We start from the raw sequence: 26068 nt of genomic DNA on the forward strand, positions 1-26068 counted from the left end.
CCGTTGATGAAACGTCGCTATGAGAAAAGCTGGCCGAGCCTTTGCGTTGCATTCTTTTTTGGAATAACAAATGTCGTGGAAAACGGAATATCCTCACTTTGACACAGTTCTTGGACATAATGTTAATCGGTAACTGTCGTCAATAACACACTGATTTTTTTGGCAGATAAACCTTGATTGATAATCGTTCACCACGCATCAAGAGAACGACTGACCAGTAGATTTGGAGTTGAACGAAGGCGAGTTTATTCCTATGACCTGACAACAGCTAACTTTCTCGCCGTGTTTGCTCCCTGGCTCAAACTAGGTATTACGGGTCGGTAGATTCGGTATTCCATCCTTCAGCAAACACCCGTGATAGACAAGGATACTTGATACAGAGAAACTATTTCAACAGTTATGTTTCTCAGACATTCTAACTTGTAGTAGGCTGCGCAACAAAAGTTTGTTGATGCCATTTATTTTGTCTAGAAATGTGTATAACTATGTTGCCGTAAAACACAACACACTTCTCATTCGACATTCGTTAATCAGTTTGGCTACATAGCTATTTGGCCTAGGCTACGATCTTGTGCTATTGCTTGCGCATTTCTGTGATGCAAGTAGACAGAGAACAGGTAACATGCACCAGAACAAGAGGCGGCGACGATGACATGACCGAAGGTGACCTGGGGGATGGAACTAGGGTAAGACACAAGGCTTTGAGCTACAACATCAAGCACCCAGTTCGAAGTAGAAGCCAGGGGGACTTTCAGGAGCTTTTGTCACCAATACACTCATTGAAGAGGAACAGCTTTGGAGGAGGAAACAAAGAGACTTTTTCCTGGACACCATGCAGTGAAATGTGCAATGTCTTGAGGCAGGAGTTGTTGCATGGAAGACAGCTTCCTTCTCTTTGTAAGGAAAGAGAATCAGGTAAGATAGCCTAAGGCCTGTTTCACCTTATTCATGCACCCCTGTAACTGCATATCATACAAGTTCTGTGACAGTACTTCTGGTGGTGTTTTTTGCCCCCAACGGCACCTTCCAGGCAGCACAGCCCAAATTGATGGCTTTGGCACAGCCTAAAAGGCACTACCTTTACCCTATTCCTAACCCTAACCCCCTCAACACTCATCCTACCCCTAGACTGAGGGGAGTAGTGCCTTGAAGGCAGCGCTGCCTGGAAGGCACCATTGAGGGCATATAATACCAGCATATGGCGGCCTGCAAACTAAAATTTCAGTCATTTATATGATTGGTTTCATTGCACACAAATTGATACCACTTTAGTCAAGCCTTGGCAGTGCACATGCAGGTCACCAGCTGCTTGTGTCCCACCATGAACCTTGATCTCTCTGCTAGCTGGCGTAGTAGTGTTTATTTTGGCGTGTAGGTGAGCAATGGCTGCTCACGGGCAGTATACCATAAATGTCCACTGATGTCTGTCAGGCAGACATCAGGCAGACACCCTTCTTTCCAAGGTGTGCAAATGATCAAAAGCTTAAAAGTGTTTAGATCTAACACCTTTAAGCTGTATACAGGGTGGCAGAGTGTTGCAATAAGTAGAAAATTGACTTGCACTTAATACTGGTCATAAGGGTAATAAAGATTGACGTTTTCACAGATAAACCCATATTAAGGCTATCACCATTTGTATTGATGGCAGGTGTCTGACACAGGAATGACATTGTAAAGTATGGGGACAGTTTGCATACCAAAAATCATGTTTGAGTCTGACGTAACTGAAGTTGCCATAATGGCTTGTGGCATAGAAATACTCATAGAATACAAATGTGGAGATATTACTTCACTGACAATATCAGTGAATAAAGAAAATGTAAGTGGGTCGACCAGAAGTTATTTCCAAAATCAGTTAGTTTAACATAGAATGGGCCAGATAGCATTTTAACAATATTTGAGTTTGACAGCACTTGAACCTTTACACAAGTTTTAGGGTATTCCTTAAATTCTTTCAGGAACTTCCTGGTGTAAACAGAAAGTGTATTTGCACTAATGTGTTAAGATGATGTTTACTCAGATTGTTGAAAGCTATGGTGTCTGACCACATTTTCTCCCAGAATGCCATGATGATGGAAGCAGTGGAGAGTTGCAGAGGAAATTACAGGAGGTCACTGAGGTGAGTGCAGACACATGACCACTGCAAGGGTGGGTTTGAGTCTCCACATCACATCCCGTCACTTTCCCACAACTCCGGAGCTTGGCAGTAACTCCATTCTCTTGAACAAACAGATCACTGTACTGACTCGCTACTGTTGCGTCCACTCTGAAAGGGGGATCTCAAATAAATGAAACATTTGAAGGAGTGATTGTTTGCGTAAGGTGTACTGATTTGTTCTAATGGATTGCCATGTTCTTCCAGGAGGTAGAGCTGTTACGCTCAGAGCTAGAGGTGACACACCGTCAGTTGGAAGGGAAGCATGAGGCTCTGAGGATCCTTCAGGGACATGTGAGAATGTGGAAATGTTTACATGTTTACAGAATATTCAAAATCAGACTATTCTATGTTGTCAAGTAGGATCTATTATTAGCCGATACAAATATTTGTTAAAGTTTTCTGCTTGCATTGTAAATATTTTGTATTGTAATGGCTATGTGTTTTGTTAATGTCTCTCATTCGTTCCCAGGCAATCTTAGATAAGGCAACTACTCATACCAAAATCTTACTTCAGAAGAGCGAGGAGAGGACCAAAGCCTTGGAGAAGGTAGGGTGCGCTTACATTTTTAAAACAGAGTTAGACAGCTGCATTCATTACACTGATGCATTCTAGTATTTTATCACCAAATCAACTCTGCAACTGTGACGTTCAAGAATTGTGCTTTTTTTTTTAATCTCTAATCTCATTTCTTTTACTAATCTAATCTTTCAGGAAGTAAATGCATTACAATGGGAAATAAATTTTAACCAGGTGAGATTTAAGAACTTCGAACAGTCATGGGAACAGAAGTATGAAAGGTTTGTTTGTTTTGCCTGAATATAATTCCATTTTTTTCATTACAATGGAGCGTATTCAATATTTTAACGTTAAACTCATATTTACCTGGATGTCCTTTCTTGTAGGGTATGTTCTGAGAATCAAGCCTTGGGTGCAAGTCTTGAAGAAAGAACAAAAGAGATGCAAGCACTAACGACAGAGAACACTTGTGAGTTAATGAATACACAACAAGCAAATACATATATAACATTTGGGCACAATGGCACTCATGCACATGTGTATATCCTCTAGCTTTAAACCAGCAATGTCTGGAGCTTCTGGCCCTGCTCGGTGCTCAGGACCGGAGTGAGTTCCAGGGTACCCAGCCCCCTTCAAACCAAGGGAGAGATGGTTCCGTGCTTGAGGTAGGTAAGAGCATGCTTTGCTAGGAACTGTGAGGATATACTGTATATGGCAAATGTTAGTGGTATGTTTTATTGTTTTGTGTGCACAGCTACATTTATTCCAACAGATTTGAACCCACAATATCCCCATTAGTATGATGTGTGTGGCAGCCGTGGTGTACTGGTTAGCACATCGGGCTTGTAACCGGAGGGTTGCCGGTTCGATCCCCGACCAGTCCACCACGGCTGAAGTGCCCTTGAGCAAGGCACCTAACCCCTCACTGCTCCCCGAGCGCCGCTGGTTGGGCAGGCAGCTCACTGCTCTGGGTTGTGTGATTCACCTCACTGTGTGTACACTGTGTGCTGTGTGTTCACTAATTCGGTTAAATTGGGTTAAATGCAGAGAACTGAATTTCCCTCACGGGATCAAAAAAGTATATATTCTATTCTATTCTATTCTATTCCGTGCTGCGCAGCTTGCAGTGTTTGGGGCCTGCCAGTGTCCCTCCAGTCTGAAGGAGCCGTGTCCATGCGCCAGGAGCTCTGCCGCCAGCCGCAAGCAGGTCTTACAGCTGAAGCAAGAGGTTTGTGATTTCAGTTGAACACTTAGTCCATAGAAGACCCTCAAAAGTCCCCGTTCTCCTTGAGATCTCATCTAAAAGGGGGAAAATGTTCCCCTCCCCACAGCTGAAGACTTATAAGAGGAAGATGGAGGAAGCGTTTGTGATGGCGGACGCCTTCCGCATAGCCTTTGAGCAGCAGCTGAGGCGGGGGAGCGACCATGCTCTCCACCTGGCCGAGACTGACACGTACAAGACTCTCAAGAAGCATCGGGGTAGGTACAGTGTTTATGAAACTCTGACGTTGACCATGGTCCATGGATAACCTAAAAACAAAGTGTCTGCATGCTCAGTTTAATGGTGTTTTTTTTTTTGGCTGATTCCCACATGCATGCATACATACATACATACATACATACATATATCCTGTCCATTCCGACAGATCATGTACACAACAGTATGATGGGATAGCTAACCCCTAAGTCTTTCTCTTCCATCTTTAGGGAAAGAGAGGCCGAGTTCTCTCAGCATTGGACAGAGGTTAAGAGGGTTTCTTCCGTCTGCCATGGAAGGACTGATGCCTAAAGACCCACATGAAACGCTGCATATGCTGCTTGATCTGGTTTGTCCATCATTTTCTTATTAGAGGTTTTGAGGCACATTAGTCCAACCTGTACTTGACCTGTAGTCCCTAATCCCATGTTGTCCTCTGCTGTTTACTGAATGGTTTCAGTTGAGCGATAAAGAAGAGGCCCTGGCTCATCAGAGGAAAGTCAGTTACATGTTGGCCCGCAACACCGAGGCCCTTGAGAAACGTCTCCACGTTCGACTGCAAGGAAGCAGTCCAGACACAGATTTGAAAACAAACGAAAAAGCTCCATCAGGGGAAACAGAAGATGCCTTGTGTGACTCAAAGGAGGATCGGCCATCTTCTGAGGATCATAGCACCGAGCCCACTGACATAAAAGAGACCAAAAGCTGATCCCTTGATCACTAATAAACAAAAAAAAAGCTTTAAGTACTCATACAGCATGGAATCAAATTATGTATTAAATTATTAAGTTAAATGTGTTTTTTGCATTGTTTTTACAAAGTTGTACTAACTTAAAACAGTTCATTAAAGAGTAATATTCTTTGATTAAATGATGGATGTGACCAACCTGTAACATGGCATTCATTTGTGGTTTCTGTAAAAATGATTTAAAAGCTGACCTGCAGTAGCTTAGTGACAAAAATATAATATTTACTACCTTGTGTGTAAGCCTTTTATATGTCGACTGACATCTGAGTAAGAACTGTGTTTTTTGTCTTTAAACATATAGGCCTAGGCCTACGACAGCCAGTAAGGTAGATAGCCTCGACATGAGCGCCAATCACTTGTATAACTACAACTCCCACAATGCAGCATTGAGGAAGTGCGCAAGTGGCAGTGGCACACGCCTGAAAGTGCGCAAATTGTAAACAGGATCCTGGGTGGATTTGTTTTGAAAATAGCCTATATCAAACATATGGCCTGTGAATAAATGAGGACCGTCTTAAGGCCGCGTCGATTGCTTATTTTTCCGTTCATTCTGTTCGCCGGTGGGACGATATGGATTACCTTGCATTTGAAAAGTGAAGATTTGCTGTTATCCACTGCCACAGGTGACATAATGATTTACTATCTCGAGGCTTTGAGCTTACATGTGCAATGTTCAACTAAACTACAAGCTCACCAAGTAGCCGAAGCATAGCCTACTGGTTTACAAGTAGCCATCTATCTGGCCTAAGCATGCAGAATTACGCAATTGGCTAATGTTTTCTTTTCAGGAGCAATGAGCGACCACACACTTGACTACTTTCTGAAGAAGGGTCAGATAGAGGAGAAGGACGCAGCGGTAATTCAGTGGTACCATGCAGCCAACAGCAGGTCCACATTTAACGAGGCGCTCAAAAGTGAGATTCTTGTTGAAACCTTATTTCTGGCTATTTATGTGGCACACAAGGCTTGTCTGTTGGATACAGGTTGTGGTCATTCCCTCTCTACATATAAATGTTTTATATCATAGGCCTACCATATTTCTTCATTGCTTAACCTGTCCAGTAGACTAGTAACTTCACATCAGCCGATGGTGAGAGATGAGATGGCAGGTATACGTTTTGGACAGATTAAGCGAAGAAGAAATATGTCTGATATACCTGTCAGTTACCAAAGGTGTGAAGATACTGACCGATTATATTATTTCCCCGTTCAGGCTTTCATTATATCTGTGAGGTGAGACCATGGGTGCCTCTCAACATCTCTCCTCGATGCTCGGTCCTCCAGGCTCGTTCCCACTGATCTATAACTAACACTGGATAGACTATCCCCATCATTCTGTTGACCAGTGAGGACGAGGACGGAGGAAGGAAGGGAGGATGTATAAAAGACGAATGAGAGGCACCCCATGTGTTAATAATGTTACTTACTAGCTCTCTCTTCACCCAAAGGCTCTGCTCATATGATTGAAGCTGACATTCTTCTCAGAGGACGGGACCCCATAGAGCCAATCATGGCCCACCCCCCTGAGAACGACAGTGACATCACCCTACAAGAGTGGTTAAAGGAGGGGACGACATCAGGCAAAGGAGTAAAGCTTGACTTCAAAAGGTTAAGAGTGACTAATACACGCGTACTGGTTTTCTAATTACATTTGTCATGAACGTTGGACATTGTTGAGAGTACCCCTGCTTTTGTTCTAACCACACATTCTAACCTTCACCTCACAGTTTACAGGCTGTTGCGCCCTCCATGGTTCTTTTGGAACAAGTCCGTCCTGAGTTCCAAGCTCCTGTGTGGATCAATGCTGACATTCTTGCTGGCCCTGGGGGCAAAGCCACCCCGCTGGAACCTCAGGCCTTCCTGGATGCCCTGGGTGTGGGTGCACGGAACGCCGTCCTCTCTCTGGGATGGACCACTGGGTGGAGCCCAGACACTGAAAACCCTGGTGAGCTGGTTCATGCTGAAGTAACTGGGAGTGAACTTATGTGGTTATGGTTATGGCTATTTGGCAGACGCCTTTGTCCAAAGCTAACTATTTGTCGAAACTACAAACAATTCATTACTGTAGTTGGATGGATGGCTGGAAGAAAATGTTGGAAAAGGCAGAATGTCACCAATTTTATCACCAAAAGATACCAGTTAACATGTTAACACATTCCTAGCAATGCCATTTGTGGTGTTGTTGGTGTTTACAATGCTTTTGCATGCCTTTAGTTAGTTAGCTTGCTACTCACTTACTCACTCTAAGAAGAGCTTATTACTCTGGGAAATATTGCATTCATGACTGTTTGTCGTGGTTTGTAGGATACAGCTGGGAGATGGTGAAGAAAATGGACAATGTGTGCAAACCCCTTATACAGCCTGTCACCTTTCCTGTCCGAGCTTCCCTAATGCCCCAGTCCTTTGCACAACTGCAGTGGCTCCTGCAACAGTCTGACCGGTAAGTCTGCCTATTGCCATATAACATTGCCATTCAGTAGGTAATACTAGCAGACTTTATGGGAAAAGACAGACGCAACATATGATAGTTTGTCCAATTATTGATCATTTATTAATCCATCAGTAGATTGAAATGTTCAAACACCCACTGAACCTGTTTATTAATGAGAATCATATTGCAAAAGTATATCGCAAAAATACCAGTGCTATGAAATAACATGATTATTTGAAGGAGCCTCAAGTAATTCTGTTCCTCAAGTCAGGGTTACAAGAGGTACAATGGTTGCCATAGAATACTAATTTGACTAGAATAGCAATTGTGGAGGGAGTTAATGAGAAAATAGAAGTGTTTGATAGAAATCCTTTCGCTGATTGCTGGAAAGCTCCACCGGCTCAGGCAGGGGTGCCCGTGACAGATTTAATCCCCTCCTCAAGACTGTCAGCTCTCCTCGTCCTCCTCCGACTGCTTTCTGTCTGTGATGTTGCACAATAATCCTCAAAACATCACCAAACTTTAGGAAACATTACCAAACAAAACAGTCCAATCCTCATCAGGATGTTTTCTTTTATTTCTACAGCACAGAGCAAAGGTCATAGACCAAAGTGTACTGTACATTTGTTCGAACGATGTGTGTGTGTCTGGGTGGGCGAGTGAGTGTACACGTGTGCACATGATTTTTTATTCAGATTTTGTTTTATTTTCAGGTACAGTCTGACTGTGTGGACGGGCCTGAGTGACACCCTGGCTGTGGAGGATCTGTTGCCTTACAGGCAGAACATCAGCAAAAGTAGAGTCTATTATGACCTCTTAGATTCACAAATAGCACAGTTTAAGGCACTGCCAGGGTTTTCCTAAGGCATCATTCATAATTAGTCTAATCATTCATATATGAATGATGGGACACTGAAATGACTCTAGCAGTATGAAGTGTTCATCTTTTTGTGCCAGTATGTACCCTTCAACAATAGAAAGGTTTCTGTTTTGTAAGAGTCAGTTGAATTTTAATTGGTCAAGGGTAGCACAATGTCTTTTTTGAAAGCTACAGTACTTAACTTGAAGATTGTCACTACAGACTCTGTATATAAGATTCCGTTGTCTTACAGTAGGTCATCACCGTTTACATGGACACTTCTATTCCGATTAGAAACGGAAGAAACAGCTCAATCGGAATAAAAATCGTCATATAAACACCTCAATCGGAATGAAAATCCTGATCCGATCAGAATTGTGATCGGAATAGAAGAGGTGGTGTAGTCCATTCCTATTCCGAATGAACGCTCATGTATACGGTCAATCGGATTGACCGTAATATCTTCCCAATGAAAAGTAGCAAACAACGGCTATTCCGATCAAAGATTCTAAAGCGCTTACAGACGTCTGATCGGAATAGAATGTAGCCCATGTAAACAGACGGCGCAAAAATGTTCAATCGGAATAGTTTAATCGGAATGACAAAAAACGGTCCATGTAAACGTGGCTACTGAAAACAAACATTTAAACATGGACTGCTTGATGTGTTTTTGTTTTTTTATTCAGTCCTTTGTTAAACTTAACACAGTTATGTGGTCATTATGTTTCAGGATTGTTTCTATTTCCAACACTTTTGTATGGTCACATAATAAAATAACTTCGTATGAATTGCTCATGCAGTTGCAGTGAATGGTATGGTTTAATTTATATTATAGTTCAGGTAAGATATACAAAATATATATATATATATTCCAGAGTGGTTTATCCTTGATTTTGCGTGGGAAAAAATAGAATAGAAATATTTTGTGATTGGAATATACAGAACAATGTAGCTACAGGGACAAGATTAAAACAGTTGATGCTCTGAAACCTCATAGCCACAGTACTTTACATAACCATACATACAACCAGCAGCTAAGTAATACAACACTAAAACTAACTAACTAAAACACTAACACATCTTGAATACTATTTGCTGCACAGGAATTGCATCCAAAGCATGTTATTTGAACAAGGGCATAATTTGCCCCCCCAAATGTTTGTCATTTCATGATTTGAAAGTCTTTCTATTGGCTGGAGGTACCCTTCTTTATCACAAGCTCCGTTTTTGCAACAAAACCTACTCTGGACATAAAGAGGTTGGCATCAACACTGTGATTGAATTACATTTTCTGACGCAAAGTGGATGAATTCAAAATATAGTGTTAGGTGCTTTTACCAGATAGTAATGAGTCTTTTTAAGAACTTTGAAGCATGATGATCCATGATGAGTCCAATTTAAACTTGAGTTATTAATTCAGTATTTATATACCCTTTTATCTCTTAACTTCTTCCTTTGCGTCAAATCAGAACAGTGACATAGTGGTTATTATCCACAGTTTATATATAGTTTATATCTTACTGGCCAAAGATCTCTTCAAAGTTGACCAGCTGCTTGATCTGCTCTGTCTGCATGGAGTGACGCCTCAGCAGGGTCTTCTTGGCCTTGGCATCTCGGGGGAGATTCGGGGCGAACGGCAGGAACGGTTTGGGCGCCGTCGGCGCAAGTCCAGGGGAAGCGATCGGAACCCCAGTGGCCACAAGTTTGCACCCGCTCGCCGGTCCGACAGATAGAGCGGAGGAGTTGACCTTGATGTCGGGGATGGGCGCGTGCGGGTTGAGCGGGGGCAGGTACCCGGGCCGCGTCTGGGCGATGTGGTCCAGCAGCAGAGCTCCAGAGCCCCTGCGCTCCAGCATCCCGCCGGCCGCAGCTCTCCTCTGGGGAAGGCCCTCCAGCGACTCCCTGGAGCCCGACAGGGTGGACGAGCGGCTCGGGACCAGCTTGCGCTTCTCGGACGCCGACCCCGTCGACCCCGCCGACCCCGCCGACCCCTCGGAGCTCTGGCCGCTGAACTGGGGCAGCTGGGAGTCGGAGCTGTAGTGGTCCATCCCGATGTTCCGCCGGCGCACCACGTTGCGCAAGCTGGACACGGCGAGGTTGGGGAGGCAGTCGGCGGCGGCGGCGACGTCTCGGTCCGCGGGAGCGCCCCCCTCCACGGCGCCCCCCGCCACGGCGCCCCCCTCCCGGCCGAGGTTGTGGTGCGACGCGAAGTGCTGGAGAGACGCGGCGCTGTCGTAGGACATCTTCCTGCTCAGCAGGGCCCTGGCTCCGCCGGCCTGCTCTCTCTCGCCCCTGCTGGCGTGCTCCAGGGCCCGCAGCGGACCGCCGCCGTCCTTGGCGTCGACGCTCTGGTGGCGCGAGGCGGCCAGGGTCCTCCTGGAGTAGGGCAGGCCGTTCATCTGGAAGGCCAGCTCCTCCTCGGGCGTGATGTCCTGGAGCTCCTCGGCCAGGGAGGCCCCTTTGCTCTGCTGCAGCAGCAGAGACGGAGGGATCTTCAGCCACGGCTCCGAGTGCAGCCTCTGGAGGTGCAGGAGCTTGGCCACCCCCGGGGCCGGCGCGGGGTTCGGGGGAGTGGGGTTGTGCGTCGGCGAGCCGGGCTGCGACGTGCCCGCGCCAGAAGAGCAGGTCAGGCCCGGAGGGTCCCTCTGCCCGAGTCGCTGGCACTCAGGCAGGGCACTGCACAAGGGGTGAGGTGGGGTGCAAAGCTGGATCTCAGACGGCGACATGCAAGAGGCCGGGGTGCAGTGCAAGCGGTCCTCTAGGTCCGGCGGTGGCGGGACGTTCAGGTACTGCTTGGTCATCTGTCGGCCAGACGGCAGCTTGTCTGTGGTGATGATGATGACCTCCTTGCCCTTGGCTTTGCAGGCGTCCAGCAGCACCCTCAGGGCGTCCTTGTCCCCCGAGTTCACCGCGTGGACCAGGGCGGACGAGCCGGAGTGGTCCTCCAGGCTGGGGTCAGCTCCGCTGGACAGCAGCAAGGACAACACCTCCACGCCTGCCCGCTCCATGCAAGCGTGCATCAGAGCCGTCTTTCCACTCTTGTCCTGAATGTTTGGGTCTGCATCACTCTCAAGCAGGTATCTGAGAAGAGGACGGACGTCAAGTTACCAAGATGGAGGGACACACCAAAGAGTGATGTCCACGTTTATAACTCCTAAGGAAGTAGATGCTGCACGTAACACTAATGTGTACCATATTCACACAAAATAATAAAACAGATTTAAACAGCTGAGTTACCACATGCAGAAAATAAACAGCAGGAGGTAGATGACCTTGCCAAATAGACAGTATGCTCTCAGAAAGCACTTATCTGGTGAGTCCATTCATGTAGGGAAATTAATCGACTGTAGTTGAGGACAAGGTTAAGACTCACTTGACCATCTTGGCCTTGGGCACGCTCTGTGCGTCCGAGTGATGGGTCCTGCAGGCCACCATGAGTGGAGTCTCGCCTCGCTCGTTGCTCTCGTTGATGTAGGCCCCGCCCTCGAGCAGGAGGCGTGTCAGCCTCAGACGGCTCAGGTACACGGCCTTCAGCAGAGAGTTCCCGTCCGTGCGTACCTCTGTCGGCGAGTCGTCCATATCTGGCTGTAGAGACCGGTCGGGGCTCAGTGAATCATGGGAGATTTGGAAGCTGATGGAAGCCACCTGGCAGAAAATGAGTTGCTGCAAAGCTGTCAGTCAGTTTTGGTTAGGCATCAATTCTTTCCAAAAATCCCAAATGATATGTGTTGCATGGAAATGACTATATATTCTACTGATTCTCCTAATCTTGAATTCCTATGAAAGCCTGAAATGATTTCCGAGACTCCTTGGAAAGTTACTGCAGTTTTTATACTGCAAGGTTTGAAGAAGACAAAAAGCTGCTTGCTGTCACGTCCCTCAGTGATGGTATGTACCTCTGTAGAAGTCCATTGTCTGAGTGGCCTTGTTACACAATGCCCCTCTATAGACTACAGACTGTTATATTATAGTGGGTAGAGACTGTTCTGTGTGTGTGTGTGTGTGTGTGTGTGTGGTTGTGTGTGTGCCAAGTTTTCTTAACACATATTTGAGAGAAAACATTGATGCTGAGGTAATATGTGTGGGAGGATGAATAGTCTGGCGCCCTTCACTGAGCGGAGTGGTAAACGCAGAAGCTGTGCTGACGCTCATACAGAGCAAGGACAGCAGAAAGCAAAGAGGGACAAAGGAGACGCGAGCTCTCAGCAGGGCCTGAAGAAAACCGTACGCCAGCCTCCAGGGACATCCTATTCATGTGCTCTCAATGACTCTGAATGTGCTCCCCAATGACTGATTAATGCTGGCCAGGGCACATACCTGCATACAACATTGTATGCTAACAGTTTTTATTTTATTTATTTTTTTTTTTTGTTGCTGTTGTTTTTGTGGTTGTTGTTGTGAATAATAGCATTGAATGATACATTTTACCAAATATGTATAAACCTTGGAGATTGAGAAAACTATTTTTTAATGAAGAATATCTTTCTCAGCTATTACACTAAACTAATGTTCAGAGTTTCACAATGTAACATGCATGGCTCTGTCATAAACATCTTCCTCACATTTTTGTGACTACTAAAACAGAGAGAATGGGGAGTAAAGATGCAGAAGACCCAGGCCTGTCCCGATTGGTCTGTGCCCCAGCAGTGATCTCACGTGGGCGGAGCCGAGCACTCCCCAGGATGGCCTTTAAAGCTCTAGCGAGCGCTTTGGGGGCTCTGCCCTGGTCTCCAGTCGACCTTAGAACAGAGAGAATTCTTAATGTCTGCCCTCTCCCACCCAAATAAAAGAGCATGACGGAAAGCACAGGCCATACAGTTGCATGAGGGCAATGATTGTTGCCAGGGTAGCACTAGAGAGGAACGCCAAACAAAGCACTTCACACCTGGATGCATGTGTGTGGTTCACAACGGATAACATGCAGAATGAGCACTGAGTATATTTAACCACCCCTTTAGCCCAAACATTATGCCAATACTCCGCACACAGTATTAACTGACTTATTATACGCCAGCGATAAAGAAATACGCATTAACATAACTCATGCTTAAAAGCATATGAGACATGATTTCAAATGTATATATGTATTTATGATGTAAAAATGTATCCAGACAATCTTTTTTTATTTTGTTTAGTCTAGACCCTTCCTAAAAGTGTGCACTATATTCAAACATTAGTAGTTGGCTAGTTTACAGGCACACATGTTATGATCCAAGACTACATAATGACTAAATAGGAATACAGGAAACAGGCAGAGTATCCAAGAGGGGAGATTCCTGTTCCACAAGGTATGTGTATGAGGCACAAGGTAACTGCAGTCTAATATTGAGAGATGACATTATTTGTGTTGTGAGCATGTGTTGTAGGATAACACAATTTACTGCAACATGTTTAATGCCACATGCTTCATAAAACACAACGAGACCCATAAGAGGGAAATGAAACACATCTTGACACAAGCTACTGGAGTGTCTCCAGGGATTAGATCACAGAATGGATATAGATGATACTAGAGCTGAATTTGAAATCTTTCAAGCCAAAATGAACTCTGCATTTGGACTTACAAGTTAGTGTCATTTCAAATGAATGAATTAAGCCAAATCTTCCCCAAAATGATCAAGTAAGAGAAGCTGCTGTGGTAACTTATATTAGATATTAGAGAATAACACACTTGATAAGCACGGATAAAGAAAGAAATCTGCCTGAAGAACAAAAGACAGAATATGCATCCCAATATTAAACTGAGAACAGACCTCACAATGCATTTTAAAAGACAGATATAAGCACAGCATCATGAACTAACCTGGAAATGCTGCTCAATTCCTCTTCATGCTTCAACAGCCCTTCTTCCCCGTCTGAATTCATTCAAGAAGCAGATTAATCCATTACATCCAAGCTCTTAAATAAGCCCTGCAAAGAACGGAACTGCTATGAAAATCTAGAATAACCATACAGACGTGTTGAGGCCCTGAGATGAATTGTGTTGGACTGAGAGCAAGGCAGGCGACAAGAGGGAGAGTGAGTCAGAGCCAGCAATTGAGAGAGATATGAGGAGAAGAGAACAGGTGTTTGAGCTCTCAGGTTTGATAGAGAGAAAGAGAGAGAGAGAGAGGGAGAGGGAGAGAGAGAGAAAGGGAGGAGGCAATGCACTGGGTACCTTTGACAGGGTACCTTCTGACCATGCATGTCATTAGACCTGCTCGAGGACAGAGCTAGCTGATCTGATCACGGGAGGTGGCAGCGTCTTTGTGCCAGTGAAGCCTTCACGTCATTTTCTTTTCTTTTCAGATATGACTAACCACAACAATTTATGTCAAGAGCACTTGTATTCTCTGGGATTGGAATACCCCCCCCCCCCCCCCCTCCAGTCTACCAGTGCCTCACATGAGACTGCACTGGGGTGTTCTAATAGGGCATATGATGTGGATTAACCCAGATATATATTAGCAATGGTCACTGGAACTGGACATGACTTAGATCTGAACTGACAACATCAACGGACTCCACTGATGTTTTAGTGAAGAGGAATGCATTCATTCTACCTATCATCACACAGCGGTTGGTCTGGATACAATCAGGTCAGAGCATCATAACATGACACAACATAATAAGGGGGTCAAGAAATCAGTATGAATCCTGACAATGTATAGCTGATGTGAAGCTATAGTAGTCTAAGTTGGCCTACACGCTTCACACATCTCTTCATCCCCTCCACTTGGTTGTCAGGGTACAAGGAGTAAGATGACTCTTTTGGCTCACCCTAACTGTGGCCCTTCTCAGAGTAGCCATGTCCTAGATGAGACGACTCTTGTCTTCATGCTCACCCTAACTGTGGCCCATCTCAGAGTAGCCATGTCCTAGATGAGACGACTCTCGTCTTCATGCTCACCCTAACTGTGGCCCTTCTCAGAGTAGCCATGTCCTAGATGAGACGACTCTTGTCTTCATACTCACCCTAACACAGAATTGAGATGTGATTTCAACGTACTGTATAATCAAGATAAGATTGCCGAACTCACACTATGACTAAAACGGTGATGAGAGCGTAGCAAACGCCACCTTTTCATCTGAAATGCTAATGTAGCATCGGCGTGACACGGTAAAGAGCAGCGACTCCGATCATTCACGCTGCCGTTCCACCTGACATTAGAAGTCGAGAACCACTCGCCACGCAGAGGGGGAGCCGGTGATAGAACAGCCAAGGTGGGTGATGGCGAGCTGCCACTCTGGCTTCATGCAAGACTGAAGTCTGCAGCCGGGGTGGAGGCATGCAAACTGATCTGCCCTAACTGATCAGCCCGTGGTGCTGCCTTCTCAACAGAATGATAAACGAGCGTGTGAGTGTGTGTGTGTGAGAGAGAGAGAGAGAGTGAGAGACTGTGTGTGAGTGAGTGAGACTGTGTGTGAGTGAGTGAGAGTGTGAGAGTGTGTGTGTGTGTGTGTGTGTGTGTGTGTGTGTGTGTCGTCTGTATGTTTGAGAGTGTAAGAGGTGAGAGAGAGGGAGAGAGATGAAGTGATTCGTCCCTAGGCAAAAATGCTCTGATGCTCTTCACATGAAACACATGCATATTAATTGGTCTGAGTGACCAGAAGTGGATAGTCATCCCAAAACAAGAGGAGTTTGTGCTATTGTATACCATGCTGAATCTGTCATCTGATATTTTGATATTTAAAAAGAAACAGGAACAAACTAAATATACCAACATTAAAATACCAAAAAAGTAAGTACTAATACAAAAAACCTCATAGCACTCCAAAAATTAAAACATCATTCAAATAGACACAAACAGTAGAATATTTATTCTTTTCCAAAAACAATTACCTGGAAACAACAATCATTCTGAGGTGATTCAACATTATGCTTGAAGGTGTTCAGCAGTCTTTCGGAGTAGATATTGTTATTGTAGTCACTATTCACATCATTCTAGTCACTATTATTGTAGGCATGACATGTTAAAATCAACCGTAAAAAAATAGCTCCATTGTTTATCAGGAATAGATGGATGCATATCCTCTAGTTTTGTACAGTGTGGGGCTAAAGTGCTCCCAGAATCCAGTCCCAAGTTGGCAGACACAAACAAAAAGATGAGGCACTGTTCCCTAAAAGAGAGGAATGAGGTACAACACAGACAGTGTGGGATTATGCCCATATGATTGTGACCCCATACTATCTCTGCAATAGCAAGTACATCCACGGAAAGGGAACAAAGGAATGAAAACAAAAACAATTGCATTAACAATATTTGCAATATCTGTACCAACTTGGACCCTCCAAGGAATATGGGCTCCTGGTCAGTGATCTATGCTGTCATAGACCTCAAACTTGTACTGCACCCCGTTCTCCTCCTGAAGACCTTCCGGAACCCCCGGAAACCTGAAGGTGAAACAGGCAGGTTAAGTTCGCTTGTCAGTTATGGTCACAAATGGCGTGAAATAACTTTCATCACTCCCATAGTTTTAAAGGCATTACATCTGCATCCAGCCCTTCTGGGTGATAGCACCTTCCAGTAATATGTCAGTGGAAAAGGAAAACTAAGAGGCATCTACTTGAAAATCATGACGGGCTTATTCTTTGTTTTCTTTCTTTTAAATCGACCTGCCAATAACAGTGTGCAAGACTAAGGTTGTGTGGTAAAAGGTGACTAATGCATATGATTATGTATCCCTGTTTTTATTCAAAGCAGATTCCAGTTATTATTCTGTGCTACAGCTTTGATGTTTTCAGGCCATTTTACATACAGCACCAGCTTGTTATCGTGAGCCAGTCAATCCATTTTAATTTGAAAGTGACACACCTGGAGGGACCTGGCTCAGCCTCCTGTCCTTGAGTGTGTGTGAGTGTCTCTGTGTGTGTGTGTGTGTCTGTCTGTGTGTGTGTGTGCTTGCTTCCAGTTTGTCTTTTCAATGGATATGCATGAACAGAACTGTTGCTATTACTATTGCTGATGTACCTGCACTAACTGGCAGAATGCAGACTCTCCCCTTAAGGAAAGCTACTGTGAAGAGAAAAGGCGTTTTATATGTAACTTCGTTTCATGAGCAAAGCAGACGCTCTCCCAGTAGGCAGGCTAATGCATAAAGAATTTCCTCGGCCTTCCTGGTACCCATAATGACTGTTCTGATTTACTACTAACCTGACAAACCCACCATGTTTCTAATCCTCATACACATTACTGTGGAAAGGCCCTCACATCTGGTGACGCCACTCTTTTCCTACTCACCCAGACAACAGGGTGTACTTGGACATGTCGATGTTGGGGAGAAACGTGTCGCTGTCAAACTGCTGCAAGATCCGGGTCACAAACAGACGTCTTTTGCACGGGCTTTCCATCATTTCCTAATGGAGAGAAATGTTGTGAAACATGAAAATGAGTTGGTCTGAGTCTCATTAAAAAGAGACCAGGTCACTGTTGCTGATACATTAGTGCCAGGGAGGGTGAATGCAAGGCCGCTCTATTCATTGTGTAAGCATAAAAGAGTCCAGCCGTGTCTGACAGGAATATATTCAGGGCCGTGTGTGTGTGAGTGTGTGTGTGTGTGTGTGTGTGTGTGTGTGTGTGTGTGTGTGTGTGTGTGTATGGGCACAGATGACAGAGCTGTATTGTAAGACACAGGCTTGAAACAGCTGAATTGGAAAGAGGATAGAGAATTCAACGTGACTGCTCAGAAACTGGCAACCCTCGTGAGCCTCAAAATAACCACCAGAGAGAGAGAGACACGGTGATCGCCCACTAATGTGCTTGCACTCCAAAACCTGTGCACAATTTGAAGTCATCAGGCAAGACTATTGCAGCACTAATCACTGGTTGAGTGGAGACAAAGGCCACATCCTAAACACATCTATGACAGAACACACACATCAAGGCAGAGCACCACATGTCACAGGCCATCATGAGATAATGGGCTGGGCAGGGTTTCCCAGATTCGTTAAGAAGCTCTTAAGTGCTAAGAACTTCTTAGGAGCGCTCTAAGAACGTTCTAAGAACGCTCCTAAGAAATTCTTAGCACTTAAGAGCTTCTTAAACGAATCTGGGAAACCCGGCCCTGGCTCATAATGAAGCACAAGATTGAGCAAACAGGTAGAACAAGACTGACATGTCGACTGGCAGTGGTTTCATTGCAGTGTCTACTCTGCTGTTAAGAACAGAAAATGACATTGAATCTGATAAACTGTAATGATAATGACACCATTGAATCATAGCAAGCTGCATAGCATAGTCAAGAAAACGCATAAAGAAAACTCCTGTGTGTGTGTGCAAAGCCCTAGCTCCACAAATGGGAAACAAACTATAAAAGCTAATCAAGACATTGTTTTAGGAGCATGAAAGAAAGGCTTGTGTTTTGATTAGATGAGCTCACATATCGACAACTTCATATTTCCCCAACTTTCTCTGTCCATTACTGGCTTCCTCTGTAGCATTCCACAGACTAACGCAAACAAGGACAAGTCCAATACTCACTCTGTACAGTGAGCTGCCACCAATAACCCACACCTGGTCCACCTCTTTGTCTAGATCTGTTGTGTCCAGCAGACCAAGTGCCTCAGCGAAGTCAGACGCCAAGTAGTGAGCTCCTGGTGGGGGCTGCCTACAGGAGGAGGAGGAGGAGGAGGAGGAAGAGGAGGAGGAGGAGGAGTGGAATGTCAGCATATTCCAGGAATTTATTTATGCATTCGGTTTACTATGACATTTTAAATTAAAGACAGGCCATATATTTTCCTATCCCCATTTGGTTAACTGCACATACCACATTTCCTCATTCTATCCAATTGACACAGTTCTGATAACATACTCTATAACATGGGTGAGCCCACAAAGGTTGATACATAAACACCTGGTTTTATAAATGTTATGTTTATGCTAGGGTTCACAGGTCAGTGGACAAATCAAAATTCAAATTCAAAGGGTGTTTTATTAGCATGACTGTTCGGTACAGTGTTGCCAAAATGTGTTACAAATAACACCAATATCATAAAGGAAATAAAACAGTAATACACTATACTATGTATAAACATGTAAGCACAAAATAAACAGTAGTGGAAATAATAAGTGTGTATGTGTGTGTGTGTGTGTGTGTGTGTGTGTGTGTGTGTGTGTGTGTGTGTGTGTGTGTGTGTGTGTGTGTGTGCGTGTGTGTGTGTTATCTGCCCATGCAAAGCTACCCAAAGACAAAGCTGGAGTAGTGTCAGAGTGTATTGAGGCTCTCACTTGAGCTCTCTGCTGAGAACAACATTGATCCTGTTCTTGAGCGGTCTGTTCTGAGCTGGAATGGAGAACCATGTCTTCCTGCCCATAATGACCACGTTCTTCTTTCCTGGTGAATGAATGAGGCCCATTTTAATGCCAACGAGTTTAAAAATGAACACAGTAAACAGTAAATTGCTGAATCACGTGTCGTACCATGCCATGTAATATACCGTTGGACTTCAGCCTACACAGTATTGCATGGTCAGTTACTGCAAACCTCACCTCAACAGAGTACAGCATGTGATGTGAATGATTTTGACCCATTTTTATAGAGCAGGGAACAGTTACAGTTAAAGTGAGAAAGACTGCTGAAACAGACCTTGAATCGACAAAAGCTTATCTTTATCTTTAAAGGGTACTTTTAGGGTCTATGATTATGTGTAAATCACGTGAGGTTATGTTGACATAACGCATATTGTCGGACCGTTCATAAAAGTGATTCAAGTCTACCTTCAACTGAGGGAGTCATTGTCATCCTTTGGAAATGCTTGAATTCATTACTGAGAATAGGGAAAACAAAAACACAATTTATTAAAATGTGCCAATCATTGTGTCAGTGGTCACAAGAGTAAATGTAGTTGTCTGCATGTAGAATACCAATGACACAGAAATTGCTCACTTAGTTATACTAACACTAATCAAACTAAAGTAACACTAACTAAACAATGTCGACCTCGCTAACCCGGGGACACTTGTTGCATCTTGAACGAGTCTTTAGCCTATCTCAACTGGATTAACAGAGTTTCCCACTATGACGCAAATGCACCATTCTTCAGTATGATCGCAAACTACAGAAATAAGTTACATGTAGCTGCTATATGATGTAAGATACACAATAGTGTTAACGTTACTGTCACCCTAACCCAGAATGAATGAATTTACCTTAGCCTTATTGGATGCCATGGTAGATTGCCATTTCTGCCAATGCCCATATCAGGACAAACTGCCACAATGCCGTTCAATACACGGGACATAATGCAAAGCCGCAGAAATTCTAATTTGTGATCGGAGTCTAAAATTACTTCTCTTAGCTATCCACTCGGTTTGTTGCTACCATAAGGCACCTTCAGCTTCTACAATTTGCTTCCCGCCAGCAGTTGCGAAGAGCCGAAGAAGTCACGCCCCTCTACTTCCGGTCGATGAGTGAAGGATGTATCACATCACATCCCAGAGCCACAGAGAGTTACCAAAGTCTTTTTACCCGGGAAGCTGTCAGCAGCCACACACACACGCACACACACACACACACACACACAAGTGCACATGCGCGCGCACACACACACACACACACACACACACACAAATATTCACTTACATAGCCTAGACTAACATACACACACTCACTAGCAGCATGCACTGCTCATCGTATCCGCACACACACACACACACACACAGACATACACACACACACAAGCAGCTATCACTTCTGTTAGCACACACACACACAAACACAAAAATACACAACCTGCTAGCGCTGCTCTCAGCACACAGTCATACACACACACACACACACACAATCATACACACACACACACACACACACACACACACAAAAGCAGCTAGCCCAGCCCTCAGCATACATGATAGATAGATAGATAGATAGATAGATAGATAGATGGATGGATAGATTGATAGATAGATAGATAGATAGATAGATAGATAGACAGACAGATAGATAGATACTTTATTGATCCCCAAGGGGAAATTCAAGTTACATGTGCAAACACACAACATGCTACTAACACACACACACACACACACACACACACACACACACACACACACTCCCCCCAGTCATCTCCCACTGTTCTTAGCTGTCCACATGCAGCTACATGGTCATGTTTACATGTACAGACAGCTCTAAATGTGTGTGTCTGGGAAATGCCACCGATGTACTGTAGGCCATCCTAAAAGAGTGCCACATGTGAATCGACCTTCGGAAGACTTGTCATATATAAGTGTCTCTGGAGTTACCTAGAGTTTTCTATCACTCTCTTGAAGATCTTTCAGTTGACCGTCGTCACTTAGAAGAACTGAAGCTAAGAATGAGGATATTTATGCAGTCTAAAACCTATTTGAGTGAAAGGTATGGAGATGGGCCCCAAAGGGATGAGAGTGGGAGTGGCTTTTGTAGCCTAATACAAGATATTACAGCAATACGTATTACAGAAAGCTGGAATGTTGGATTTGTATGGGTGCCTACACGTAGGCCTAAAGGAGTAACAGGGAATGAGTTAGCAGCAGACAAATATGCTAAAAAGGCAACAGAAGAAGAGTAGGCTATAGGCGACTAGATTTAAATATTTAGTAGCCTATGTAAGCTGAAGTAAATCATTACAGGAAAGATTAAGGAGAAATGGCATGTCTTGTGGGATATGGGACAGACAGAATCGCTGCATAAAATCCAAAAAAGAGTGTGTGTGTGTGTGTGTGTGTGTGTGTGTGTGTGTGTGTGTGTGTGTGTGTGTGTGTGTGTGTGTAGAGGAACGTAAATACACATGGAGAGCTGCAAGAATGAGATTTGGACACAGAGGCCGTATTATTTTTAATGAAAGAACATGCTGATGGGATGTAGGCTAGTGCTGTGGTTCCCAACATGGGGTCGCCAGAGATTGCAGGGAGTCCACACAATGTTGCCTGCTGAGGTTGTGAGGTTCCCAAAGTTATATTTGCGCACATTAAATACAATCCCAATAACAGACCCAATTGGATAACCAAAACTCATTAAAACATATTTTTGTTCCACATTTAAATTCATGTATCTATTTATTACCTCTGACCTCTGAACTTGCGTAAGCAACCTTCAGGCCGGACTCGGCTAGGAGTAGGTCATCCGTTCCCGGACCCTGATTGTTGAATAAAACAATAACTTGTGTGTGTATGCGAGTAGGAGTTCGGGTAGGGGGCCCTGGCTTATCTTAGACACAGGCAAAGGGGCCTTTAAAGAAAAAAGATTTGTGGTAGTGGTGTAGTAGTGTATGTAACACACAGGAAACCATGGAACATGTTATTTATTTATTTTATAACTTTTACTTTTGGTATTTATTAATGCATATACAAATATAATTCAAAGTAAACCATAGCCCTCCCACCCCCACCCCTCCCTTCCCACATGGGTAACAGCAAAATCATTAACATAGCACAGATACTGTATGTCAAATTAAAAGAAAAAAAGGAAAGAAATCCATTAGTCTCTTGGCATTATAATTATTATAATTATGTCTTTAACTCTGGCAATGCCATTTTTCCAAGCTCGTATTGTCTGTGGGGCCATTGACTTTGGCAGAGGAAAGTTCAAGGAAAAGAATGGGGTATTCAACCAATGTTCATATGACAGATTGTGAGGTGGAGCCCACACTTGTACAATAATCTTTTTGGCTGCTGTTAGACCAGCAAGCCATATTTTCCTAGACCTTTCATTCATACAAATTTGAGAATCGTCATTGAGAAGATATAAGGCAGGGTCCATGGGCAATCGTACATCAATAAGATCAGACAAAGATTGTACCACTCTATTCCAAAAATCATATATTTTAGGGCAGTCCCACATTACATGCATAAAAGTTCATAGAACATGTTATTGAAGAATGTACTACATAATGAGAAGTAGCAGTTAATCCATCAGCTAGAAGATGAAGAGATAGATTAAATTACATTTTGCAAAGGAATTCTGGAGAGTTATTCAGACCCACAGTCCATTTCAGAGGGTGGCAGTACCAAACATTGTTTGTCAACTTCCATTAAAACAAGAACTGGTGCACATGGTCATGTTGGAACAGCAAGGGTCATTCACTGAGCTGGGCTTGGCCCCTTAGTTCCAGTGAAAGGAACTCTGAATACTTCAGTATCAACCAAGAGATTTTGGACAATTCCATGTTCCCAACTTTGGGAACAGTTTGGGAATGGCCCCTTCTTGTTCCAACATGGCTGTTCAAGAGGCATGAGGATCAATCCACTGGTCTACACTAGCCTGAGAAATGATAACACTGTTATAGTTCTGATGAACATCCCATTTCACACAAACAATATGCTGCAGTTGTTATGGGGACTGGCAAATTATTACATGTAGGCCTACTTCTAATATGAGGAAACACACAAAGATTAGTTAGTTGAAGAAAACACTGTTTTATTTTATAGTGGTATTTTCTAATGACAAAAGCGTCCAGTATTTTGAAATTAAACCAGCCATGCACAACTTCCATAGTAAGCCACAGCTTCTCCAAACAAAAAAGAAAAAGTGTGAAGATAGCATAATCACACCTCGTAGTGGTATTCTAAAGTGCCTTTACCAAAGTTACAAGTCACCTTGTGGCTGCCAGCACTTACAGTCGAATAGCAGTTTCCCAGATGATCATCAAAATTCAAGTCCTTATCCCACACTTCCAGTTTCAGAGTGTCTCCAGCTTTCCCATCGCGGAAGCTGAAGTCCGCACTCCAGTATGGGTTAGCATTGTCTTTTATGAACTCGGTCATGCCACCGAAAGTACTGCCACAGTATGCTTTGATGTAGGGATCAGGTTTATTACCGAAGGGATCGCCTGTCATGCCGTAGCCACGGATGCCCCACACGTAGACATCAGCATTTGCAGCACACAGCAGAGACAGGACCAGGAGGCCCAGGTGCAGCAAGAGGCAGGAAGATGCCATTCTCAGGGCAGTCAAGGGCTGAAGTTCAGGCTCGAGAAACTAACATAGAGAAATACATTCATGTACAACACATCAAGCAAAGCTTTCATTAATTTTCCGACTTATTCATTTTGATAGTTGATTATGGCCAAGTAGCCTACAACTGTCAGTTGAAATTCTCAATAAAACCTTCATGACCTTAAATCTTCAACCATCATGTCGCCAAAATCAACTAACACAAATTAACAATAACAAACTCAGATGGGTGGGCGAGGCTGTCCCTTACCTGTGTCTTGTTGAACGTGTGCCCAGATGAGTTCTTTCCACCTCTTTCCAGCTTTTAAAGGAGCACTTGACACTTTATCTTTCATCACAGCTGGGCCTCTCTCAGGAGGACTCTGGTCAATAATAATCAGCCTCCTACTGTAGTTCTGACCTGTATCAACCTTCACCTTAACCCAGGTCACAGAGAATGCAGTTCTATCCAGTCTGATGAAGGTCTGTCTAAATAAGCTTCAGAATGATTGAATTTCTCCTTACTTTTTGCATCTTTTGTTTTATGATAATCTATCACATGGCTTCAGGAATAACATTTCTGAACATCAAGCTGTTTGTTGATAGAACTAATTGGCTACATCTTAAAAACAGACTTGAATACACAATTTAGTTAAATGTGAATATACAGATTCAATTAATATCAAGACTGTGCATGAAGTTATCAATTTCTCACTTCTTTTTGTTTATTTGAAACTCACAGTTTATAAATGGTAAGTACTGTTGCCTTTGTGATTTCCTTTGTTTACCACCAAGGCCTGGTAGCTGGGGAACATCAGTGATAACATCATGGGCCGAAAGTAGCAGCTGGGGCTGTGTGTCTGAGTTTTGCCATCTGGTCACAGCCGGTTTTGTGCAAGGGGCTGCCACCTTTCCAAGTTGGCATGATTGACATAACAATGTTGAACAGACGTGGTCTTAGGATTTGACTCTGAGACAGATTGAAGAAGCGAACCGGGTAGCATCTTCTGCTGGGATACTCCGCAGCCGCTTCTAACAGCAATTACTCCTGTTAACTATGTGCAGTTATCCGATCCTGATCCAGCTGTCAAGCTTTACTGACCATCTTCAATTCAGACATTAGATTTAATGCTCTCTGTTGACTCTGGTTCCTGTGCCCTTCTGGTCCTATTAGATCTTAGTGCTGCTTTTGGCACTATTGACCACAATATCCTTTTAAAACGCCTGGATGTTGAAGTCGGTCTGCAAGGCACTGTATTAACTTGGTTCAGATCCTATCTAACTGATAGATCTTTTTCAGTGCATTTAGGTAATGCTTTGTCATCATCTGCTCCCATTAAGTGTGGTGTCCCCCAGGGTTCTATTTTAGGGCCTCTGTTATTTTCTTTATATATGCTTCCCCTGGGGTCCATTTTTAACCGTCACAATATTCGTTACCACTGCTATGCGGATGATACCCAATTTTATATACCAGTGGCACCTGAAAATTCCTGTTCATTGAGCAACCTTTTTCTTTGTCTCAGTGACATTAAGAATTGGATGGCTAACACTTTTTTACAGCTTAATGAAAATAAAACAGAAGTGATCATTTTTGGACCATCAAACTCTGTCAACACTCTTAGCAAGGCTCTTGGCCCTCTGTCTGTTAACCACCACAGTGTTGTTAAAAACCTAGGTGTTTTCCTAGACTCTGCTTTGACTTTTAACAAGCAAGTCAACAGCGTGGTCAAAGGGAGTTTTTTCCAGCTTCGATTAATAGCCAAACTTAAGTCCTGTCTTTCCTACAGTGATTTAGAAGTCCTTATACATGCCTTCATATCATCTAGACTTGATTACTGCAACTCATTGTCTGTAGGTTTAACTAAGTCAACCCTGCACAGACTCCAGATTGTCCAGAATGCTGCAGCAAGATTGCTAACTGGATCTAAGAAACATGACCACATTACACCTGTGTTGGCTAAACTTCACTGGCTCCCTGTTGAACAAAGAAT

General features: G+C 43.8%; 5 protein-coding genes across 6 annotated transcripts; 2 read left to right on the forward strand and 3 right to left on the reverse strand.

Annotated features, from left to right (window-relative positions):
- The first annotated feature begins 7 nt into the window (after positions 1 to 7).
- ccdc125 (coiled-coil domain containing 125) lies at positions 8 to 5045 on the forward strand. The gene is made up of 11 exons (XM_062542450.1): positions 8 to 915; positions 2061 to 2119; positions 2363 to 2449; positions 2628 to 2705; positions 2871 to 2956; positions 3062 to 3144; positions 3228 to 3340; positions 3796 to 3903; positions 4007 to 4154; positions 4383 to 4501; positions 4613 to 5045. Exons 1-11 carry the CDS (start codon positions 597 to 599, stop codon positions 4859 to 4861), a joined length of 1449 nt encoding a protein of 482 aa, XP_062398434.1. The 5' UTR covers positions 8 to 596; the 3' UTR covers positions 4862 to 5045.
- A 236-nt stretch (positions 5046 to 5281) lies between these two features.
- Positions 5282 to 8989, forward strand: fam151b (family with sequence similarity 151 member B). Its single transcript, XM_062542451.1, has 6 exons — positions 5282 to 5523; positions 5689 to 5814; positions 6349 to 6508; positions 6628 to 6845; positions 7205 to 7340; positions 8045 to 8989. The coding sequence occupies exons 1-6, from the start codon at positions 5403 to 5405 to the stop codon at positions 8193 to 8195; spliced, it is 912 nt and encodes a 303-aa protein (XP_062398435.1). The 5' UTR covers positions 5282 to 5402; the 3' UTR covers positions 8196 to 8989.
- Positions 8990 to 9707: 718 nt separating this feature from the next.
- ankrd34bb (ankyrin repeat domain 34Bb) lies at positions 9708 to 11769 on the reverse strand. Its single transcript, XM_062542449.1, has 2 exons — positions 11564 to 11769; positions 9708 to 11271 (listed from the first exon to the last, which is right to left on the reverse strand). Exons 1-2 carry the CDS (start codon positions 11767 to 11769, stop codon positions 9708 to 9710), a joined length of 1770 nt encoding a protein of 589 aa, XP_062398433.1.
- A 4192-nt stretch (positions 11770 to 15961) lies between these two features.
- Positions 15962 to 20545, reverse strand: dhfr (dihydrofolate reductase). Of its 2 annotated transcripts, XM_062542453.1 has the most exons (7): positions 20319 to 20545; positions 19887 to 19936; positions 19398 to 19503; positions 18651 to 18777; positions 17412 to 17527; positions 16453 to 16564; positions 15962 to 16290 (listed from the first exon to the last, which is right to left on the reverse strand). In XM_062542453.1, exons 1-6 carry the CDS (start codon positions 20408 to 20410, stop codon positions 16483 to 16485), a joined length of 573 nt encoding a protein of 190 aa, XP_062398437.1. In that variant the 5' UTR covers positions 20411 to 20545; the 3' UTR covers positions 15962 to 16290; positions 16453 to 16482. The 2 variants fall into 2 exon arrangements, with proteins under 2 accessions (XP_062398437.1, XP_062398436.1); XM_062542452.1 differs by having other exon boundaries at positions 15962 to 16564.
- A 3002-nt stretch (positions 20546 to 23547) lies between these two features.
- LOC134088483 (perforin-1-like) lies at positions 23548 to 25126 on the reverse strand. The gene is made up of 2 exons (XM_062542454.1): positions 24349 to 25126; positions 23548 to 24122 (listed from the first exon to the last, which is right to left on the reverse strand). The coding sequence occupies exon 2, from the start codon at positions 24081 to 24083 to the stop codon at positions 23691 to 23693; it is 393 nt and encodes a 130-aa protein (XP_062398438.1). The 5' UTR covers positions 24084 to 24122; positions 24349 to 25126; the 3' UTR covers positions 23548 to 23690.
- Between the last annotated feature and the right edge of the window lie 942 nt (positions 25127 to 26068).

This window comes from Sardina pilchardus, chromosome 8, assembly GCF_963854185.1.
Source record: "Sardina pilchardus chromosome 8, fSarPil1.1, whole genome shotgun sequence".
NCBI classification, from domain to species: Eukaryota; Metazoa; Chordata; class Actinopteri; order Clupeiformes; family Clupeidae; genus Sardina; species Sardina pilchardus.